Source organism: Pimephales promelas, chromosome 11, assembly GCF_988280905.1.
Source record: "Pimephales promelas chromosome 11, fPimPro1.hap1.1, whole genome shotgun sequence".
In the NCBI taxonomy this organism is placed as follows: Eukaryota; Metazoa; Chordata; class Actinopteri; order Cypriniformes; family Leuciscidae; genus Pimephales; species Pimephales promelas.
In genome coordinates, this window is record NC_142779.1 from 24362645 (window position 1) to 24383807 (window position 21163).

Below are 21163 nucleotides of genomic sequence, written 5' to 3' on the forward strand. Positions count from 1 at the left end.
CGTCGTTAACGTTAGCATTTAACGTTAGCACCAACTTTTTTTTAAAGTTGTGCACGGAAAGGCTTCTGTGCTTCTATTGGTCAACCTCATACATGTGACGGAACCGTCGTGGACGACCGTTGAAAAAATTAAACATGCTAGTCTTTTTATCGTGATGTCGTGAGGCATCGCAGACACAGCGTATGTTGTAGCCTACTATGACACACTATACGAGATGATACGATCGAATCTTGCGTTCCAACGCCCATTTTTGTTTACGCATCCCCACGACACCTTACGTCAAATGGATCGTGCCAAAATCAGGCTAAAATCGTGTAATCTGAACCAGGCATAAGAGATTTCAAAAAAGTTCAAAAACAAAAACAAAACCCTAAAATGTTTTATTCAACATCAATATTTAACCAAATTGTACCTGTATTTACCCTAACTTTAAACAGCATGTAAAAATAAAACTGTTGCTGGCTGATACAGTTCTGCTACATGTGAACCAGACAGTCTTTTCCTGTCCAAGTGGGCAGTTTTTGGACAGAATATGCTGCAGTCTGGACTAGATTTAATGTTATTAGTCAAAAGTCTGGGAAACCCTAACACAATGAAATTCACAAAACTAATATCATCCAATAACAGTGAATTAGCACTAAATGTTGGATTTTAATATAATACTAATTATCTCAGGACCAAAACCTCAGAGAATAAAGCCAGTGCACATGTTGTGTTTTTCATTAGAAGTGCAAGACTTACTTGTAGGTGTTCATGTTGGGCTGCTCCGCGTCAGGAAAGCCAAGCATCCCACACACAACTCTGCTGCTATTCAAACTCCAGCCTTTATCACACACCTGTCTCCACCTCCCAGCATGCTTTACTTCCACCACACCCTCCGTGACAAGAGTGCGCCTCTTTGTGACCATCAAGACTGGCTTGAGACGGACTTCCTCAATCCTCACCCTACTGGCAGACTAGAGGAAGATTGAAAACACGACATTTTCTCATGAGCATACCTCCAAGTTTTCCCAATAGTTTACCTCATATTCCAAACCCTGTATTCTTTCATGCGTCATGCATAAAAATGGCAGAAATGTACTATAAAAGTATTGGACAATCGCAACAAGTGCACAAGATTCAAAGTAGGATATTCTTTAAAGGGGTGATGAACTGAGGAATCAAATGTTCAAATTTTCATATTTTCAATTGACATCTAAGAGGTCATATTATAAGAATATTCTGTAAGTTTCAGAACTGAAAATGTCCTTGTTAGTACAATATAAGCTTTTATTGACACCAGCCCCAGCAAACGACTTGTTTTTAAAAATGGGGAACTATAACGCCAAAGAGGATAACCCCCCCCCCCCCCCCGCAGAAGAAGATCAACGCCTACTTCAACACGGGTGGTTTAGCCCCGCCCACCGATTCGCGCATTACACGCATAGCTAATAATATAGGCCTACCTCGTGATAACAAACCAGGTCGAGCTACCGAGCAATACAAAATATTTTGCAGTGCCTGGTTGTGGAAGAAGACAAGCTTCCTCTGGATTCCAATAGGACTGCATGGATAAACTTTATTTTTAATGACATTCCAGCTGATGAGGTAAAACATTGTCCGTGTAAATGCAGCCGTGTTTTTTTTTGTATTTATTTTAAAAATACTTACTTTTATTTTGACATGAGTAAAACCGGAAGGAAGGTCTGTTGCACAGTGAGCTACAGACGAAGAAAACGCAGTGTGCGGCAGACGAGGTTAGCGCGCACATGTGTCGGTGATGGCATCTTCTAGTTTTTCTTTATTGTTGCTTAATTTTTCATGGTGTTTGCTGTAAATGTGTACAAGTTGAAGAATCATATTTTGACTATGAAGATTGCTTCTGGGGAATGACTCTGCTGTTGATTGAGAAGCAGGCTAAAGTGGTCAGTATTTTTCTGTATTCTTTAGCTTCAGTGCAAGCCATGTGATCCATGCAATTGATTGCAATGTTTTATGTTGTCTTTTGTTTGTTTATCTGAACTTTTAGTTCTACGGTGTTAATAAACATCTGTTAAGGAAACCGGAGTCTCGCAATCAATCAATGGGCGGCACAGTAGAACACTACTGTTTCGGGAAAGGCTCCGAGCGGATGAAGACGGACTAGCTGCAGGCCACGTGCGGTAATGGAGAGGCCACGTGAACTGTTCGTGTGACTTCAAAGGGCAAGCAGACAAGGCTACACAAGCGAGCACGTCGACGAGAACTGTCTCGATAGTAGCGCAAGTACTGCCATAATTGCTCACGGACATTTAATGTGGGTTTTTTTTTTCTTAAAGTGGCATTGGACATTCCTTTTCCTGCAGTTGGTTATCTAATAAGAATCCAAGAAACTAAGTAGATAAGTAAATGTAACCTTCCCCCAGTTGAATCTAAGATGGTTTAAGTTAATATCAAAGTATTTTGCATACAAGTGAGTTTTCATATGTAGACTTTGCCAAGAGGTATTTATTTTTACACTGTTAATTGCCTCTTTATTACTCGGTCATTGAAGTGTGTTATTATGAAACTGTAGTGTTTATTGTGCAGTTTTCAGAGGTAAAGTTAAGGTAATCAAAGAGATTTATATTTTATTTTTCAACATTTTATGCTATTTTATAGTTGCACACATTAGAGTTTAGAATACATTTATTCAAATTTTGACACATTTAAAGCTGTACATTCAATATGTCGCGCTCAAAAGAATACACTTTTCCTCCAACTGAAAAGGTCAGTCATGGAGACCTTCAAGAGGACAGTGAAGCAGAGCAAACGACCCTATCACAGCAAGCTGACGCTGTTAAGCAAGTTGAAGACACAGTGCAGGACATACAATCTCAGGTTGGTGAAGATGACACACAACTGCCTCCTGTAATTAGGAAATCTGGACGTACACAAAGGCTAACTGAAAAGGGAAAGGCTCTGTTAGATGAAAAAACGAAGGATCTAAATGCGAGTTTTGTAAAGATGTACAGAAGGTGGAAGTATCACATCAATGGCTTAAAACGGTCCATTAAGAATAATGATGCTGATGATCTGATTGATGAGATTATAAATGCAATCAATACCATCCAAGTTGACATGGACAATACTTACCTCAAAATAAGAGCCATTTCAAGTCCTGAACCTGACATTCGAAGAATGAATGATACATGCCAGGCATTCACTAGGATTGCAAATACAAATGTTCAACATTTCCGCAGTGGTGATGATTCAGAATTCATATCTTGGCCTGATGCTAAGTCAGTGTTTGACAGCACCGTATCTAGTGTTTCCTCAGTTCAAACCGCTAAGTCAAAGGCTTCTTCCAAAGTATCCAGACACTCTTCCATCCTGTCCCTTAATGCAAAACAAGCGGCAGCTGAAGTTGTAGCTACGCAAGAGGTGATAAAGATAACAAATGCACAACGTCAGCAGAAAGAAGAAATTCAAAGACTTGAGGTGGAAGACCAAATCTTGAAGGCTGAAAGAGAAGCTAAAGAAAGGGAAATTGAAGCAGAAAGTGCTAAAAAAAGAGCTCAGTTTATAGCAGAAAGTGCTGATAGAAAAATAAAGCTGGAAGGGAAAAGAAGAGAAGTAGAGCGGCTAGAAGAACTTAAAGGGCATGTTGCAGCTCAAGCAAGACTGCAGGTTTATTCAGAATCTGTCGATCCACCACTTGCACTTAACCCTTTAATGGATCCATTTTTCCCCTCCTATCAAGCACCAGTCTCCCAAGCTCTTCCTGTGCAACAAGCCAAGTCCAGTCAAGTCCATCACCCACATGAGGTCACAGCCGCTAAAAACCCAATCCCATATCCCTCCATGTATACCTCATGTTCTGCTCCACAGCCAGACACATTTTCTCAAGTCCCTGTAAGTCAAGTCATCACTCCAACTGCACTTCCACTTATGCAACAAGCACCAACCACTCAGGCTCTGTTTACTTCTCATGAAACTTCCAATGATCTTGTGAGAACTCTAGCTGAAGCAATCACAGCTAATCGATTTCCTATTCCAGAACCTGAAGTTTTCAAAGGAGATCCTCTCAAGTACAACGATTGGAAGCTTTCCTTTGCTACTCTGATTGATCGCAAGAACCTGCTAACTCAAGAAAAGCTCTTCTTTCTACGCAGGTATGTCGGCGGCTCAGCCAAGAGAGCTATTGAAGGCCATTTCCTTGTAGGAACAGAAGCAGCTTATCGTGCTGCCTGGAATGTACTTGAAGAAAGATTTGGTAATCCATTCATAGTTGCCAAGTCATATCGGGACAAGATACATGCATGGCATAAAATCGCCCCCAAAGACAGTGAAAATCTTCGTGAGTTTGTTGATTTCTTGATCAGTGTTGAAGCAGCTATGCCATATGTTCAAGGTCTACAATCTCTCAACGACTGTGTGGAAAACCAAAGGATTACTGTCAAGCTCCCGGATTGGCTGAGCTCACGCTGGAATAGAGAAGCCACGATTTATCAAGATGGACACCAAATGTTCCCTGACTTCAAATACTTCGTAAGATTTCTCAACATGGAGGCTCGAATTGCATGTAACCCCATCACATCATTATATGCTGTCAAGCCTACTGAACAAGAAAGATCAAAGCCAACCGAACGAGAACAGTTTAAGTATCAACGAAATCAAAACTTGAGTGCTAAGACTTTTACCATTAATACAAGTGAGAAGACAAGCAGCACGTGCATGTTTTGCAAAAGGAAAGGCCATACTCTCCATAGGTGTCTCAAGATTCGGGAAAAACCAGTTGAAGAAAGAGTTAAGTTTGTACAATTGGAGAAATTATGTTTTGGCTGCCTTGGGATTGGCCATAACTCCAGAGCTTGTACATCCAGGAGTGTATGTGACCTATGTGGAAAACGTCACCCCACTTGCTTGCATCAAGATCGTGAGAAGAAAGACCAAGAGCAAGGAAACAAGTACCAACAGTCTGAACCGATTGAACTACAACAAGCTACTTCTAATCGAGTTGTGCAAGAGAAGAGCACCACCTATACTTCATCTATCGTTCCAGTCTATGTCTCCACGACAATGGAACCAGACAAGGAAGTTTTAGTGTATGCTTTACTTGATAGTCAGAGCGACACCACGTTCATTCTGAAGGAGGCAGCTGTAACATTGGGTGCCAAGAGAGAGCCAGTAAAACTCAAAGTGTCCACGATAACATCAAAAACAAAGGTGGTGAATAGCCAAAAGGTGCAAGGACTACAGGTAAGAGGCATCAGCTCTGACACTAAAATCAAACTCCCAACAACTTATACCAGAGATTACATACCAGCAAACAGATCCCATATACCCACAAGTACAACTGCAAGATCCTGGCCTCACTTAGAGCATTTGGCGGATGAGATGTCTCCTGAGCTTGAGTGTGAAGTGGGATTGTTAATCGGCTATAACTGTCCACAAGCCTTACTTCCCAGAGAGGTCATCATGGGCAATGAAACCCAGCCATATGCACAAAGGTCTGTGTTGGGTTGGAGCATTATTGGCTACAGCAGACCTGTAATTGACTATGCTGATGAAGATGAAATTGGTGTGAGTCACCGGATCATCATAAAGAAAGTTCAGCCAGCCACTAAGCCCTCTTCTGAGCTCAAGTCTGAGGTTCATTTTGTTTATAGGACTCAAGTGAAGGAAATGATCACTCCAGCAGATATACTCAAGGTCTTTGAGTCAGATTTTACTGAGAAGTTCAGTGAAGAATCTCTAATCTCACAAGAAGATATTAAGTTCTTGGTGAAGCTAAAGGAGAGAATCAAGCAGAAGGCAAATGGGCATTACGAAATGCCATTGCCTTTCAAGGAAGAGAGGCCAAGTCTGCCAAACAACAAGGTGTGTGCAGAACATAGACTCAAATGTCTGGGGAAGCGTCTTAAGAAAGACAGTCAATATCACAAGGATTATGTGGCCTTTATGGAGGACGTAATAGCAAGAGGTGACGCTGAAAAGGTTCCAGAGTCAGAGGTGATCAATCAGAACACGTGGTATATCCCTCACCATGGGGTTTACCACCCCCAAAAGCCAGGAAAGATTCGTGTGGTATTTGATTGTTCAGCTAAGTTTCAGAATACATCATTGAATGAGCATCTACTCACCGGCCCAGACCTTACAAATACCCTTGTAGGGGTCTTGTGTCGTTTCCGCAAAGGACAAGTAGCCATCATGTGTGATGTAGAGCGGATGTTCCATCAATTTCATGTTGCACCAATGGATCAAGACTATCTCAGGTTTTTGTGGTGGGAAAGAGGCAATATGGAAGCTCCACCGTCAGTGTTCCGCATGAAAGTTCACTTGTTCGGCGCTGCATCGTCACCTGGATGCGCAAACTTTGGGCTCAAACACCTTGCTGCAGAAGGAGAAGGCAAGTTCAGTGAAGCTACTGTAAGGTTTATACAACGCAACTTTTATGTTGACGATGGACTAACAAGTTTGGACAGTGAAGAAGAAGCTATCAAGCTTGTTCGAGAAGCAAGAGACCTCTGCAGCACCGGTAAACTCCGCTTACACAAGTTCATCAGCAATAACAAGAAGGTTCTTGCCACAATTCCAAAGCAAGAACTTGCTGAAGTTGTAGCGGACCTGGACATGGCCTTGGGTGAGCACAAGATGGAACGGGCTCTCGGGGTCCAATGGTGCATTAGCTCGGATAAGTTCCAGTTCAAAGTGAAGGTAAAAGAGCATCCTTTTACCAGAAGAGGAGTACTGTCAACAGTGGCCTCAATTTTTGATCCACTTGGATTTGTGGCACCTATTCTTTTGAAGGGTAAACAGATACTACAAAGGATGTGCCAGGAAAAGGTAGGATGGGATGACCCACTTCCTGACGACCTTAGGCCACATTGGGAAGCATGGCTCCAAGACCTTCATAGTCTGTCCTCGGTAGAGATACCACGGCATTACATACCATTGGCAGCCAAGGATGTTCGTCAGTGTGAACTTCACCATTTCTCCGATGCCAGTGTCTCTGGCTATGGAATGTGTTCTTACCTTAGAGTTGTTTCGAAGTCTGAAGAAGTCCATTGCGCTCTTGTTATGGGCAAGGCAAGGGTTGCACCAACTAAGATAACAACTATCCCAAGGCTGGAACTCTCAGCTGCGGTCGTGGCCACAAGGACAAGTGATCTGCTAAGGAGAGAAATGGAGATTAAAGATCTGCAAGAATACTTTTGGACTGATTCAAAGGTCGTTCTTGGTTATATTAACAATGATGAAAGGCGATTTCATGTATTTGTAGCCAATCGGATTCAGCAGATTAAGTCGAGCACGGATCCAAGTCAATGGCAATATGTTGCATCTGACAGTAACCCGGCTGACCATGCCTCGCGCGGGCTCAACGCAAAGGAGCTTGTAGAGTCTAACTGGTTCACTGGACCTAGTTTCTTGTGGCAAAAGGACCTCCATAAAGAAGAGATTAAGGTGGAAGAACTCAATGAGGATGACCCAGAAATCAGAAGAGCACATGTTCACACAACCATAGCAAATAAGGAAAGGTCCCTATCAGACCGACTTCAGAAGTTTTCAGACTGGAAGAGGGTAATAAGAGCCATAGCAAGACTTAAGCGTCTTGCAAAGGAGGTGAAAGGTCTTAAAATAAGATCCAATGAAGTTACGGCACTTGATGAGAGAATGGATGCTGAAAAATTCATATTCCGTGCAGTTCAAGAAGAAGCGTTCAAGGATGAAATCAAGGCTCTTAAACAAAAGGATGATGTACAAAGGAGCAAGTCAACCGAACTGCATAAGTTGAACCCCTTTATGGACAGCCAAGATATCCTGAGGGTGGGAGGTAGATTGACACAAGCAACGCTTCACCCTCATGTCAAACACCCAGCTATCCTTCCCAAAGGACACCATGTGTCTCGGTTGTTGATAAAACACTATCATGAGAAGGTGAAGCATCAGGGTCGTGGAATGACCATCAATGAACTACGCTCCAGTGGGATTTGGATCCTTGGATGTAGTAGTGAAGTGTCATCACTCATTTTCAAGTGCATCAAATGCAGAAAGCTCAGAAGGTGTAGTCAAGAACAAAAAATGGCCGACCTTCCACCAGAGAGGATGGAAGCTACTCCTCCATTTACTTATAGTGGTATGGATTGCTTCGGACCATTTTATGTTAAAGATGGAAGAAAAGACCTGAAGAGATATGGGCTTCTATTCACCTGCATGTGTTCACGTGCCATCCACATTGAGGTGCTGGATGACCTTTCCACTGATGCCTTCCTAAATGCGTTGCGCTGTTTTATTGCCATAAGAGGCAATGTAAGTCAGCTTCAAAGTGATCAAGGCACAAACTTCGTGGGAGCACGCAATGAATTCCAAGAATTAATGAAAGGGATGGAGCGAGAACATGTGAAAGAGCTAGGATGCAACTTTGTCATGAACCCACCTGCTTCCAGTCACATGGGCGGCGTCTGGGAGAGGCAGATTCGGACCGTGAGAAGTGTCCTCACATCTATCCTAGACCAGTCTGCTGGAAGATTAGACAGCTCTTCATTAAGAACATTCCTGTACGAAGTGATGGCTATAGTGAATAGTCGACCATTGACCACAGAACATCTCAATGATCCTTCAGGACCTGAACCCCTAACGCCAAACCACATATTGACGATGAAATCGTCAATAATCGCTCCACCACCTGGTGAGTTTGTAAGGGAAGATCTCTATCTTCAGAAAAGATGGAAGAGAGTACAGTTCTTGTGCAATGAATTTTGGACCAGGTGGAGAAAGGAGTATTTGCTGAATCTGCAGCAGAGGAGCAAATGGAACAAGGAAAGGAGAAATGCTAAAGTGAATGACATTGTCCTGTTGCAAGATGATGGCTCACCAAGAACTCAGTGGAAGCTTGCGAAGGTAGTTGAAGTCTTCCAAGGAGCTGACGGAAGAGTCCGAAAACTCAAGCTGTTACTTAGTGACACAACGCTAGACAGTAAAGGCACACGCTCAAATAAGCCACTTTACTTAGAAAGGTCAATACACAAAACAGTATTATTGCTTGAGGCTGAGTAAGTAGGTTAGTTCTTCAATATCGTTTTGTTTATAATTGAAGGTGTATGTGTATTTACATCAATGTTTTACAAGATTCTGTTGACAATGTTGTAATGTGAATCACAAGGTGTGATGGTTGGAGTGTAAATGCAGCCGTCTTGTTTTTTTTTGTATTTATTTTAAAAATACTTACTTTTATTTTGACATGAGTAAAACCGGAAGGAAGGTCTGTTGCACAGTGAGCTACAGACGAAGAAAACGCAGTGTGCGGCAGACGAGGTTAGCGCGCACATGTGTCGGTGATGGCATCTTCTAGTTTTTCTTTATTGTTGCTTAATTTTTCATGGTGTTTGCTGTAAATGTGTACAAGTTGAAGAATCATATTTTGACTATGAAGATTGCTTCTGGGGAATGACTCTGCTGTTGATTGAGAAGCAGGCTAAAGTGGTCAGTATTTTTCTGTATTCTTTAGCTTCAGTGCAAGCCATGTGATCCATGCAATTGATTGCAATGTTTTATGTTGTCTTTTGTTTGTTTATCTGAACTTTTAGTTCTACGGTGTTAATAAACATCTGTTAAGGAAACCGGAGTCTCGCAATCAATCAATGGGCGGCACAGTCCGTCTGTTCGCTTCATTTCACTGAGGATTGTAAACAAGACTGGATTTGCAGACCGATTAAGAGTAAACAGTGCTGTGTCGTCTATATTGGATCTGACAGGAATGGTGCAACACACGGACTCTGGGTCGAACATGTATGGGTGAATCATTCCGGTTGCCATTTTACAACATTGGACGTTTTCAAAACAATTTTCCCCATGTACAACGACGAGGTAAGTTCAAAAACTCATTATAATATGCAAAACTGTTATCTACAAGTCTTCAGTGCGAAACGCCCATAAAAACCATGTGTTTCTGAGCTGGTCTCAAAGCTAGGGTAGAAAATAGCTTATTAGTTATTCATTTTGATGTTTTTGAATGCAAAAACCATGCGAACGTCATAAGTTCACCTCAGAAACAATATAATAAAATTTAAAAAGCCAGTTTATGACCCCTTTAAAAAGTATTATTTTGCGTTCCAACGAGGATGGAAAGTAAGATGAGTTTGGAGCAACTTGAACATGAATAAATGTTTTTTTTTTTTTAATTTTCAACTAAATCTAAAAATTGCAGATGAGATTACTCATGGATTAAAACGTCAAGGTCAGGATTCGGTTTAGAGTTAATCAGAAGCATTTCAGATCTACTTCATTCTCTGTTTACCGGATTATGAAGCTGCTGTCTGGAGAATTGATCCCATCCGGTATGATCCTGGGAGTGTCCATTGCCTTGCCTGAGGTGTGCATGCGTTCTTGAACTGGAGTAAATGTCCTGCCAACGGTTGGAGGTGACTGCGTTTGGTCTGAGAGCGATGGTGTGCCCTCTTCTGGTGACTCCAGGATGCACTTGATCCAGCCTTCTCTCTGGACTACAGACCACCCCGAGATCCTCAGTGTGTTTGCAGTCATGAACACCCCATCCGTTCGACTTGCAGTCTTTCAGAGTATTCTCTGTTCCTTCACACCTCACATTATCCATCCAAATGGGGCCTGTGACAGATGTTACAGGTTACAAAAGCACTAGATGAATAAAACATCAGTTTATGGGTCTTAAAGTGACCTTATTATGCGTTGGTTTTTTCAGATCTTTCAATCCAATGGACAAAATAAGCTTGCGCAATTTATATAATAATGTGACAAGAGATGACGTAAAAAAACATGGAGAGCAGCCAATTTCATTTCTGCTCTGATTAGATAGCCACAAGCCCACACCGAACGCAGCGAGTGTGTGTTAGAAATCAGAAATGGTGAGAGAACATTGTGCTTGGTACATTTTTCGGCTTCAAACCCAACTTGGGTCTTCATCCGACAAAGTTTCAATCCTATCTGTCTAGTGTGCTTACCATGTTTACGCATTAGGTCAGAAGGCTGTCTTTTGTGGCTGTTCGAACGCATTCAACCACATGAGCGTTTAGACTATATGAAAGTGAATGCGTTTTCGACTACCACAGGAAGTGGTTGAAGTGGATAAGCTCAAAATGTTTTAGACCCTGTTTATATCCACTTGTGATCAACCAAAACGCATCTTAATCTCAGGTGTGAGCAGGACCTTACTTCCTACTTGAACCTACGAACTGTACGTTTGTAACACATTTGCAGAATGCCATCTGTTGGTCCTCATTGGCTGCCACAAACAACGTATACTCATCCCAAGGCGTCATATAGTGACGCTTTTGACAATGCGTATACATCCAACGCACATGGCACCCTTTAGCGTCAATATGAGACGCAGATATGTATGTGCCAGAAGGCGCCTCCTAGTGGTATAACCCTAACCCTACCCCAGACCTAAACCTACCTACTTATAATCGAAGCATGTTATATTGGCGCTAAAGGGTGCCGTGTGCATTGAATGTGTATACGCATTGTCAAAAGCGTCAAAAGTTTGGTTCGTGTTGTCAACATGTCAAAAAAAAAAGTTTTCTGCACTGCAAAAGCAAACCACTTTGCATGCCCTTCCAAAATATGTGGACTCAAATTGATATGGTAAAATCGATGGCATCACTACTGGTATCATTATATGGTGAAGGACGTTTTGTTTCCAAAATGCACTGTAAGTTGTAGACCAATCACAACAGACTGGGCCATCTGACCAATCAGAGCCAGAGCCAATCTAATCTCTTGGAAAGGAGGGGTTTAGAGACACCAGACTCTTGAACATCGAACCATTTCAGACACTGTGAGACAAAAGGTGATGCTGCAATGTATATTAAGAGAAAAATATGGATGCATGTAAACCTATAATATGGGACCCCAGAAACAAAAGTAGGAATAATATAGGCACTTTAAAGGAACAGCTCACCCAAATTAAAAATTTAATAATTCCAAACATGAATAGCTCTTGTTTCAACACAAAAGGTGAATTTGAAAAATAAAAATATGACAAAATTAGTCCATACAACTCATATATTACTTCTGAAGTCATATACGTTTTGTGTGACAAACAGATCAAAATTGAAGTTGTTATTCACTGGAAACCCTGATATTTGAAAGTTCATAATATCTGCTTGGAAGACTTGAAATACAACATACAAGTTGCACCGACCACTTCTGTGAGACCTGTATGGTTCTTTTGACACATTTTTTTTTTTTTTAAGTTTAAAGATTCGGTCTTAAATCAATAAAGCAATCACTATTAAAACTTATTTTGTCTTCAAAAGAAAGTCATAAATGTTTGGAACGACATGAGGATGAGTAAATACTGACAAGTTTTGGATTAACTGTACTTTTAAGCGAGACACAACCAATAGCTCACTTATTGTCATAAAATATTTTTTTAAGAAAAGGTACACAAGTATACAGCAAAAGTCTGCAGACTTCATTTACACAATACTTCTTTAATATGGGAGAAGTTTCACCAACAAAAGCATTACAAAAGAGCTCTGGTGAAGCTGTCTGAAGGGTTTGTTTTAGTTTTAATGACAACGTTGTCCTGCCAACTAAATGTTATACATGCTTTGGGTTAGTGGCTGTCTTTATAGCTGCCTTAAAGTGAAATTACAGGGAGCGATTTGGGCGATGTAAAGAACAGTAGCTCTGTGCACTTGCACTAGTGTGAAACAGCTATTTAAAACAGCAATGCACCTTCATATGCAATTGCACTCAAGCCTTTCACATAATCCACAGTTAAAACTCTTAAACCTCAGCTATTCAGACAGCAAGTGTTTAAAATGATGGGATAGTTCACCCATAAACTCAAATTTGGAGCATGGCGGCTGCTAAACATCTTATATGTTTGGGACAACAATGAAGGTGAGTAAATGATGACAAAATCTTAATTTTAGAGTCAAAAGAGATTCATAACCCACATGTATTTTAATAGAGAAATTCACTCACCCTCTCCCTCTCCATACTTGGCACTGTGTGCCCATGTTATGCCACTTTGGAAACCCAGTTCCCTGCAAACCACATTAGCGAGTTTAATGTCAACCTCGTCGTCACAAACTGTGCCCCACGTCCCGTTGTGCAGGACTTCAACTCGTCCCTCATTTTCTCCGTGGTTGATACCGGCCAGTCGCACTTTGGCAGCGGGAGCACGCCTTGACCGGACAGGCGATTCAGGACGTGCATCCGTCCTCAAAAAGAGGAGTGTGAAGGTAAAAACACACAAGGGAAAGATGGCCCGAATCATGACTACACACAGATGAGGCTTCTGGAATAGAAAACAATAAGGGTCCATGTTAGTAAATTAATTACTAAATTAAATTAACAGTAATAGTGAGTGATAGAAATAAATTGAGTTGTAACTATCGGCTGGTCACGTGATCTCAATATGGCAGCCTCCATGAGGTGACCCACTACATGTAAAATGATTCTTTGTCTAAACATGTTTTGCAAAAGCAATTTTTTTAATTTTTGAGTCTGAAATTCTCACACGTTAAAAAATAAATACGACCTCACATTGTGTCAATCACATTTACACACTGCCTCCGTGTGTAAATATTATTTCTGATTTCTTTCTTTTTTTATTTTGTTGTTAATTATGACTGCCTCTGAAACTTTCATACATGTGTTTTTTTTTTTGTGTTCGTAACAACTAGCAAGCATTTTGAGAGGCGTGTTGACAATACAGAGCCACCGAATGACGAAAACGACAAAATGCATGAATTTTAGACTTAGTGTGCTAGGCCACCTTTCACTTCAACGTCAAAACTAAAATGTAACATAATATATTTTGTATAAAGAGTTTTTAAGACAAATCAATTTGATTTTTTTTCATTGTTTTCAACTAAACTAAAATACATTTTATTTCACATTTTTAAATCTTAGGTTGCATCCCAAATGACACACTAAACACTATGCACTTACACACTGTGAATTTATGCTGTCTTCATGTGCAATCAGAATTATCGTAAATACAAGTCTTCAAGTCCAAAAAACATTACACTCTCTTAATCATATTTATCACTGGGAAGCTTGGGAATAATTTTAACACCCAAATTCACAAGTTGGGCGGGCCACAAACTTTAAACATGGCGGAGGGGAGAACCTTTGCAGCTGTGACTGGAATTATATATTAGTTTTTTCTTCAACAGCTACATCGCATTGTCATGTCGTTAGAGTAGTGCATATTTACATATATAAATAACCATTGACTGAAATTGCTTGTCATTTTCCCAATAAATAGGCAATAATGTTCTCCATGATTTCTGTTCTTTCCGACAACAAAGCTTAATGTGACAAGCTCGTAATCACAACTTCATGAAGTGGGAAGTTGGAAATGTTCTGCAACTATGTACTCAACCGTGTATTGTATGAATTTTTATAAGGTTTTCTTGTCAATCAACATCAGGTCTGATACACTCTAAAAAATGCTGGGTTGTTTAAACCCAATTTTGGGTAAACTATGGACAAACCCAGCCATTGGGTTATATTTTTAAATTACATTTTTAACCCAATGGCTGGGTTTGTCCATATTTTACCCAAAATTGGGTTAAAACAACCCAGCATTTTTTAGAGTGTAGCCCCTCCCCCTCCGCTACGTAACTAAAGCTGCGTCAACTGAATGCGTGAAGCGCCCAACATTCCAACATTGCTTTTTCAATTAATTAAGTGCATCTTCAAGATATTTAAAGTGCACTTTTTCTTTTGGGGATTTTCTCTGAGCAAACACTACTCGCACTATTTATACTACAAAACGTCATATAGCATATTAGTAGTGAATTGGGACGCACCTTTAATATCCCAAATATTATATTTTATATATTATTCTTTATTTATTTTTTTTATTATTATTATTATTTTGGAGTTAATTATGACTCAGACATGCTCAGGTTTAGTGAGGTTGAAATAACCGATTTGTACATGTTGCTTTGGGTGTGTTAGATGGTTAGATGGACGGAAATTTCAATTAGAGGTGTGATAACAGTAACCTTGTCTATGTAGGCCTAAGAAGCAACATGATTTTATAAGTATCCAAACAGCAAACAGGAATAATAAGCTATTATTTCTCAATTTCATTATGGAGACACATTATTAGAGATACAAATCGATATCAATGTATATCAGATGCACATAACATTTCAACCTCATCCAGGTAAGTGGCCAGAAATTATGGGCTTAATTCATGAATCAATCAATAAAACACACTATAACATAAAGCATGTACTAAAAGAAGAAGAATAAACCTATTCAATCACATCATTAGCAGCCCAAGCAGACGCACCAAAGAGTTAAAAGTCAAATTTCACTCACCTGGCAGCCACGCGTAAGTCACGTCAGTCACGGACTGGAGGAAAATGAATGAAGGAGAAAGTTGAACATACACTCTGTCCCTCTCCTCCCTCCCTCTCTCTCTCTCTCTCTCTCTCTCTCTCTCTCTCTCTCTCTCTCTCTCTCCATCACTTCTACATCCCTCCCACAGATGTCTCCATCTATATCTCAATGTGTTTCACATCAATGGCTCTACAGCAGAATTTTTTTTAGCAGTTGTTCGCTTTGTAGTATATTTGCACTCAATTTTATACATACATTCATAGGTTCTAATATTTAATATGTGTACCACCCCTGCAGCTTTTGAACCTTTTTTTTGAGTGTTTACATATATACACGTGTGTGATCATTTTCTTTTAAATAACTTATGATTTACTAAATAAACCATGGCATTTGTAATTATTTGACTATAACGTTTATGCTTGTAATGTTGCTTTTTAGGTCAAGGAGACTCATCTGAACTTCATTCTATTACATTTAAGAAAGGGTTTTATAACACATTAAATTAGAAGTTGCTATCGTTTGACAATCTTTTATCATTTCACAACTTTTTATGGCCAACTTTGTAACACAAAGCCACAGGAAGATCTCGTGTCCTGAATAACTCCACATGTCACGATTCCAAGGAACTAAAAGAAGCTGCATAACCACATAGTAGATGTTTCTTCAGTGAGCTGACCACAAACCTCACTCCCAAAAAAGCAAGACATCCTTCTCTTTAAAACCACAGCAAGGATTGTCTTAAATATCTCAAGACGCATTTTCACCTCATCCACACTTCGTCTGGTCACTCTGTAGATAAACCGGACAGCTACTTGTTTTTATTTGTGCATGCTTTAAATGTTTACATGTCTGTGAGCTTTATGAGTGTAAAGTTTGTGACAAAATTAGCCTGTTCTGTTGATAGAGTATTTCAGTTTTTAACAAACCTCAGAAGGACTGTTTTAGATTCACAGGCATATTTCTAGCAAATCACATCCATAACTGTGCGCAAGGTGGGCTGCACCTCAGAAACAATTACCGTAACTTCCACAGATTTAGAAACAAACAAGAGAAATTTTAAAACACCCACAGGGGAAAAAATGGCCTACCATCAAGAGGAAATATTTAACAATTTCCTTAATTACCTAACCTCTGTTCACATATTTGCTGTCAATTGAAAAGTAGCAATTTAGTTGTTTTTGTGCCAAAGTTGGTGTGAGTGCTTGAATGCAGGTCCTTCCCACTGGGTAAACCAAGAGAGGAAGAGGGGGGGTATAGCGAATCAAAGAGAAATCTTGCCAACTGACTGGAAGAGAGAGAAAAAGAGCCAAAAATATACATCAGCACCTCAAATCAACAAGATTGCTATTTCTACCTATATACATATACATTATATGTGACTCATCATGGGTGGCATACTGTATGTGACACACTGGCAGCCAAAAGTTTGGACACACCCAGCAATCCTTATTATTACTATTTTTTTCCACATTTTATAATAATGGCAAAGTCGTACAAACTATAAAATAGCACAAACTGAATAAGATATTGATTTATATATATATATTCATACTGTAGATTATAGCTGTACTCACTTAATCAACTTTGTGAGAATTTACAAAATTAACAACGAGTTAATTTTGTTACAACGAGTACATCGAGCAAACAAGTTTACAAAGTCCCAACTGTGACTTTAGTAAAATTGAGATATAGATTCGCTATTAAAACATACATACATATATAAATATATATATATATATATATATATATATAACATAATATAAAATGGCAATTGTAACATTAAGTGGCAATTTTTTTTTACTCTAATTAAAAGTCATATGGATCAACTAACTAAGAAAATAATTAACAATCTAAAGAAATTAATTTTGTTTTTAAATTTAAGCAGGTGTGCAGTTACTTGACCAAAAGTGACAAAAATGATATTTCAAATAAAACATCCTGAAAAATATCTGCAAAAACTTTAAGCAGCACAACTGTTTTCAATAATGATAATAATCAGAAATATTTATTGAGCAGAAAATCAGCGTATTAGAAATATTTCTGAAGGATCATGTGACACAACTGGAGTAATTATGCTGAAAATTCAGTTTTGCATTCACAGGAATAAATTACATTATAAAATATATGAAGTTAGAAACGGTTTCATATTTTACAATATTACTGTTTTACTGTATTTATGATCAACTAAATGTAGCCTTGATGAGCATAAGAGATGACAGTCACATTTATTGTATTATTAAAAATCTTACTGAAGGTTTGTCTGCTATGTACACTGTAAAAATGAATGCGCTTTATCTAATAAAAAAATTTTGGCAACAGATTACAAGCAATATTATTAATTAAATTTATCAATAGAATTGAGTAATAATTAATCAAATTAATTCATTAAAAGTTAACCATTGAAAATGAGTAAAACTTTTTTTAGAAAGTATGTTTAAGTCACCATTATGGTGATCAGTGTTTGTTTTTGGTTGTTTTAAAATAACGGTTTTCTCCTTCAGTGATTCTGCTTGTTAACATCAGGTGTCTTCAATGTTGCCAATATCAAATAAAGATTGATATTTTAAGGAATATTTTGATTAAGTATTACTCAATTCTAATTTGTTCAATTTAATTAATAATATTGCTTGTAATCTGTTGCCACAATTTTATTGATTAGATAAATCATATTCATTTTTACAGTGAACTTTCAAGCATTTATATAAACCGTTTTGATGTTTATATGACCATGAGAAACAAATTCAGACAAATGCATCCAAACGTTGACTGTTAGCATACTTCACCTATAATATAAGACAATGCTAGTAGAAGCATCATTATCTGATTTGAGTCTCCTCAGCAAGTGTGTGCACTGTGAAGAATGTCTAATGGACATAGATGGCAAGTCCTTGTTGACTCTGCGTGTGTGTGTGTGTGTGTGTGTGTGTGTGTGTGAGAGCCTGTGAAGGGAAAGCAGAGGCTCTTAAGAGACGCTGCTGTGGTGGGGCGCTGCCTCAAGCTCTGTAATTACCCACCGAGACCCGGCTCTGCCCTTAGCCACAATTTGCGGTGTCATGAAATAAATACATGCTCTTCAACAATAAACAACTGCCTTTTCAAATTATAGCACCTCCTCCGGTTTACCCCCACCGTCACCTCCTGTTTTCTCTCTCTTCTCATGAGTCGCAAGTTTCATAACGCAGGCCTCGCACGTCCATGAAGGGCACCACTGTCTGAGAAAATACTGCCATGGTTTTCACGAAACGCTGCATAAAGCACTGGAGTTTGTCTTGTAAATGTACTGCCTTTCAGAGCAAAGTGGTAAATTACAATATTGCTGATGTGACAAATCTAGAGCACAATTTTAGTTGTTTAAGATCTTCACTACTTTAAAATATTTCTTTCGAAGTTTCTCTTCGAAGTTGCGCATTTAAAGCCCCCATGAAATCAAAATTAAAGTTGTTTGGCTTTACTGTTATCTATAAGCTTGTGTTCTCCACAACAATGACAAAATTCACACTTAGAAGATATAAGCATTCAAAATTCTCACCTCCACCAATATGGATCAATATTTTGATGACATCACTCTGCACTTCAGCTTTTCTCATCAGATTTTCTGTCCAATTAAATGCTCTCTAGAATCTAAAGTGTCCCGCCCCCAACATTATTAATAGACGCTGAAGGTTACAATTGGTCTCTTAACACATTTACTATTTTACTATGGTGACTGGTACATAGTGCACTACATAGGGGATAGGGAACGATTCAGACAGTGTAAATATGCTTTTCATTGGGGCGAATGAAGTCTGGTTTAGTGTCATGTGTACACAGTCTGCTCCGGTCTAAAACATGTGACTTCAAAAAGAGGATAGATTCGGTACGGACCAGAAAACCTATCGAACCCATTTGAATTTTGCACATAATTTTATTGTAAAGCGATATGAGATTAGGAGGAGAAACGGTTAGAGAACGGCTCTGGCGAGCTGTCTGTGATATAGACTAAACACTAGTAAAAAGGGGAGGAGCTGTTCGATGTGTCCCGCCCTGTCTTTCTGTTTTAGTGGAAGTTAGGTCAACACATTGAATTATGTTGCTGTTTCAAGGCACTTCAGTAGGCCTTTAAAGGGATCGTTCACCTAAAAATAAGAATTTATTGCCATCATTTACTCACTCTCAAATTTTTCCAAACCATAAATATATTTGTTCTGCTGAAGATATTGGAGATATTTGGAAGAATGTTTAGAATGTATAGTACTTAAAAAATAAAAAAAATAAAAAAAAATAAAATAATAATAATAATAAATAAATAACAAAAAACTATGGTAACATGGGTTACAATTTCCAGTTTATAAAACCTAATACTATAACCTATTTTCCTTTGTTCATCACCACCATTTAACTATGAAGAATTGCTTCATCAGCCCATTTTGCGGCATGGTTTCTCAGCTGCCATGTTAAATTCATTCAAGCGGACATTATGCCTATGACAGACGACCCTAATGGAAACCACATTTTGAGCAAATAGAGCTTTATTAATGCATGCTCATCCCCTACTCTCGTTTTTGGCAGTGATGCTTAAAGGGCATAAGACAACGGACAATCATCTCAAACAAAGTGTCGACATTACACAAATAAAAGATTCCAACGCGTTCTCATCCCAGGGCGTCATATAGTGAAATTTCGTCTAAATCCAACGCACATGGCACCATTTAGCGTCAATATAACACGCACAGAGTTTTGTTCGGTAGTAGGTTTTAGTTGTAGGGTAGGTTTAGGGTTAGACCACTAGGAGGCGCCTTCTGGCCCAGATATATCTGCGTCTCATATTGACGCTAAAGGGTGCATTTCTTTGAAAAATACACTCACCAAAAGGAATATTAGGAAAACCTGTTCAATTTCTCATTAATGCAATTATCTAATCAACCAATCACATGGCAGTTGCTTCAATGCATTTAGGGGTGTGGTCCTGGTCAAGACAATCTCTACAAACTCTAAACTGAACATCAGAATGGGAAAGAAAGGTGATTTAATCAATTTTCAGCGTGGCATGGTTGTTGGTGCCAGACGGGCCGGTCTGAGTATTTCACTATCTGTTCAGGGATTTTCACACACAACCATTTTTAGGGTTGTGCGTGGTCTTTCAGATGGTAGAGTCAGAATTTGGCATAAACAGAATGAGAACATGGATCCATCATGCCTTGTTACCGCTGTGCAGGCTGCTGCTGGTGGTGTAATGGTGGATGTTTCCTTGGCACACTTTAGGCCCCTTTAGTGCCAATTGGGCATCGTTTAAATGCCACGGCCTACCTGAGCATTGTTTCTGAACATGTCCATCCCTTTATGGCCACCATGTTCCCATCCCCTGATGGCTACTTCCAGCAGGATAATGCACCATGTCACAAAGCTCGAATTGGTTTCTTGAACATGACAATGAGTTCACTGTACTAATGGCCCACACAGTCACCAAATCTCAACCCAAGAGCATCTGTGGGATGTGGTGAAATGGGAGCTTCATGCCCTGGATGTGCATCCCACAAATCTCCATCAACTGCAAGATGCTATAATATTAATATAGGCCAATATTTCTAAAGAATGATTTCAGCACCTTGTTGAATCAATGCCACGTAGAATTAAGGCAGTTCTGAAGGCGAAAGGGGATCAACCACAGTGTTAGTATGGTGTTCCTAATAATCCTTTAGGTGAGTGTATAACGAAGCTTTGGTCATTGAATGAGTCACAGCTTTTTAGTGACTATAAAGGAGCATAATTTCTGCACTGTCTAGGCCATAAGATAATAATTAATTGTTTTTTTTTCTTTTGTTTGCCATGCTTGACAAGAGACCATACATAGTCCCAGCCGCATATAAATGCGGGTTTCACTCTCAAAACTTAGATG

General features: G+C 39.3%; 2 protein-coding genes across 3 annotated transcripts in view; one reads left to right on the plus strand and one right to left on the minus strand.

Annotated features, from left to right (window-relative positions):
• loxl4 (lysyl oxidase-like 4) overlaps window positions 1-15331 on the minus strand; it is a 46717-nt gene extending 31386 nt beyond the window's left edge. The window contains exons 1-4 of the mRNA XM_039657151.2: window positions 15268-15331; window positions 12910-13225; window positions 10238-10563; window positions 742-956 (exon numbers count right to left, since the gene is read on the minus strand). Of these exons, the coding sequence (XP_039513085.2) occupies window positions 742-956; window positions 10238-10563; window positions 12910-13204 (836 nt within the window). The 5' untranslated portion in view covers window positions 13205-13225; window positions 15268-15331. The remainder of the gene's footprint in view (window positions 1-741; window positions 957-10237; window positions 10564-12909; window positions 13226-15267) is intronic.
• Window positions 1632-9560, plus strand: LOC120495184 (uncharacterized). Of its 2 annotated transcripts, none has more exons than XR_016145583.1 (2): window positions 1632-9423; window positions 9528-9560. XR_016145583.1 is itself a non-coding variant. In XM_089117204.1 (2 exons), exon 2 carries the CDS (start codon window positions 2686-2688, stop codon window positions 8995-8997), a length of 6312 nt encoding a protein of 2103 aa, XP_088973330.1. In that variant the 5' UTR covers window positions 1632-1904; window positions 2009-2685; the 3' UTR covers window positions 8998-9560. The 2 variants fall into 2 exon arrangements, 1 of the variants encoding a protein (XP_088973330.1); XM_089117204.1 differs by having other exon boundaries at window positions 1632-1904; window positions 2009-9560.
• Window positions 15332-21163: the final 5832 nt, after the last annotated feature.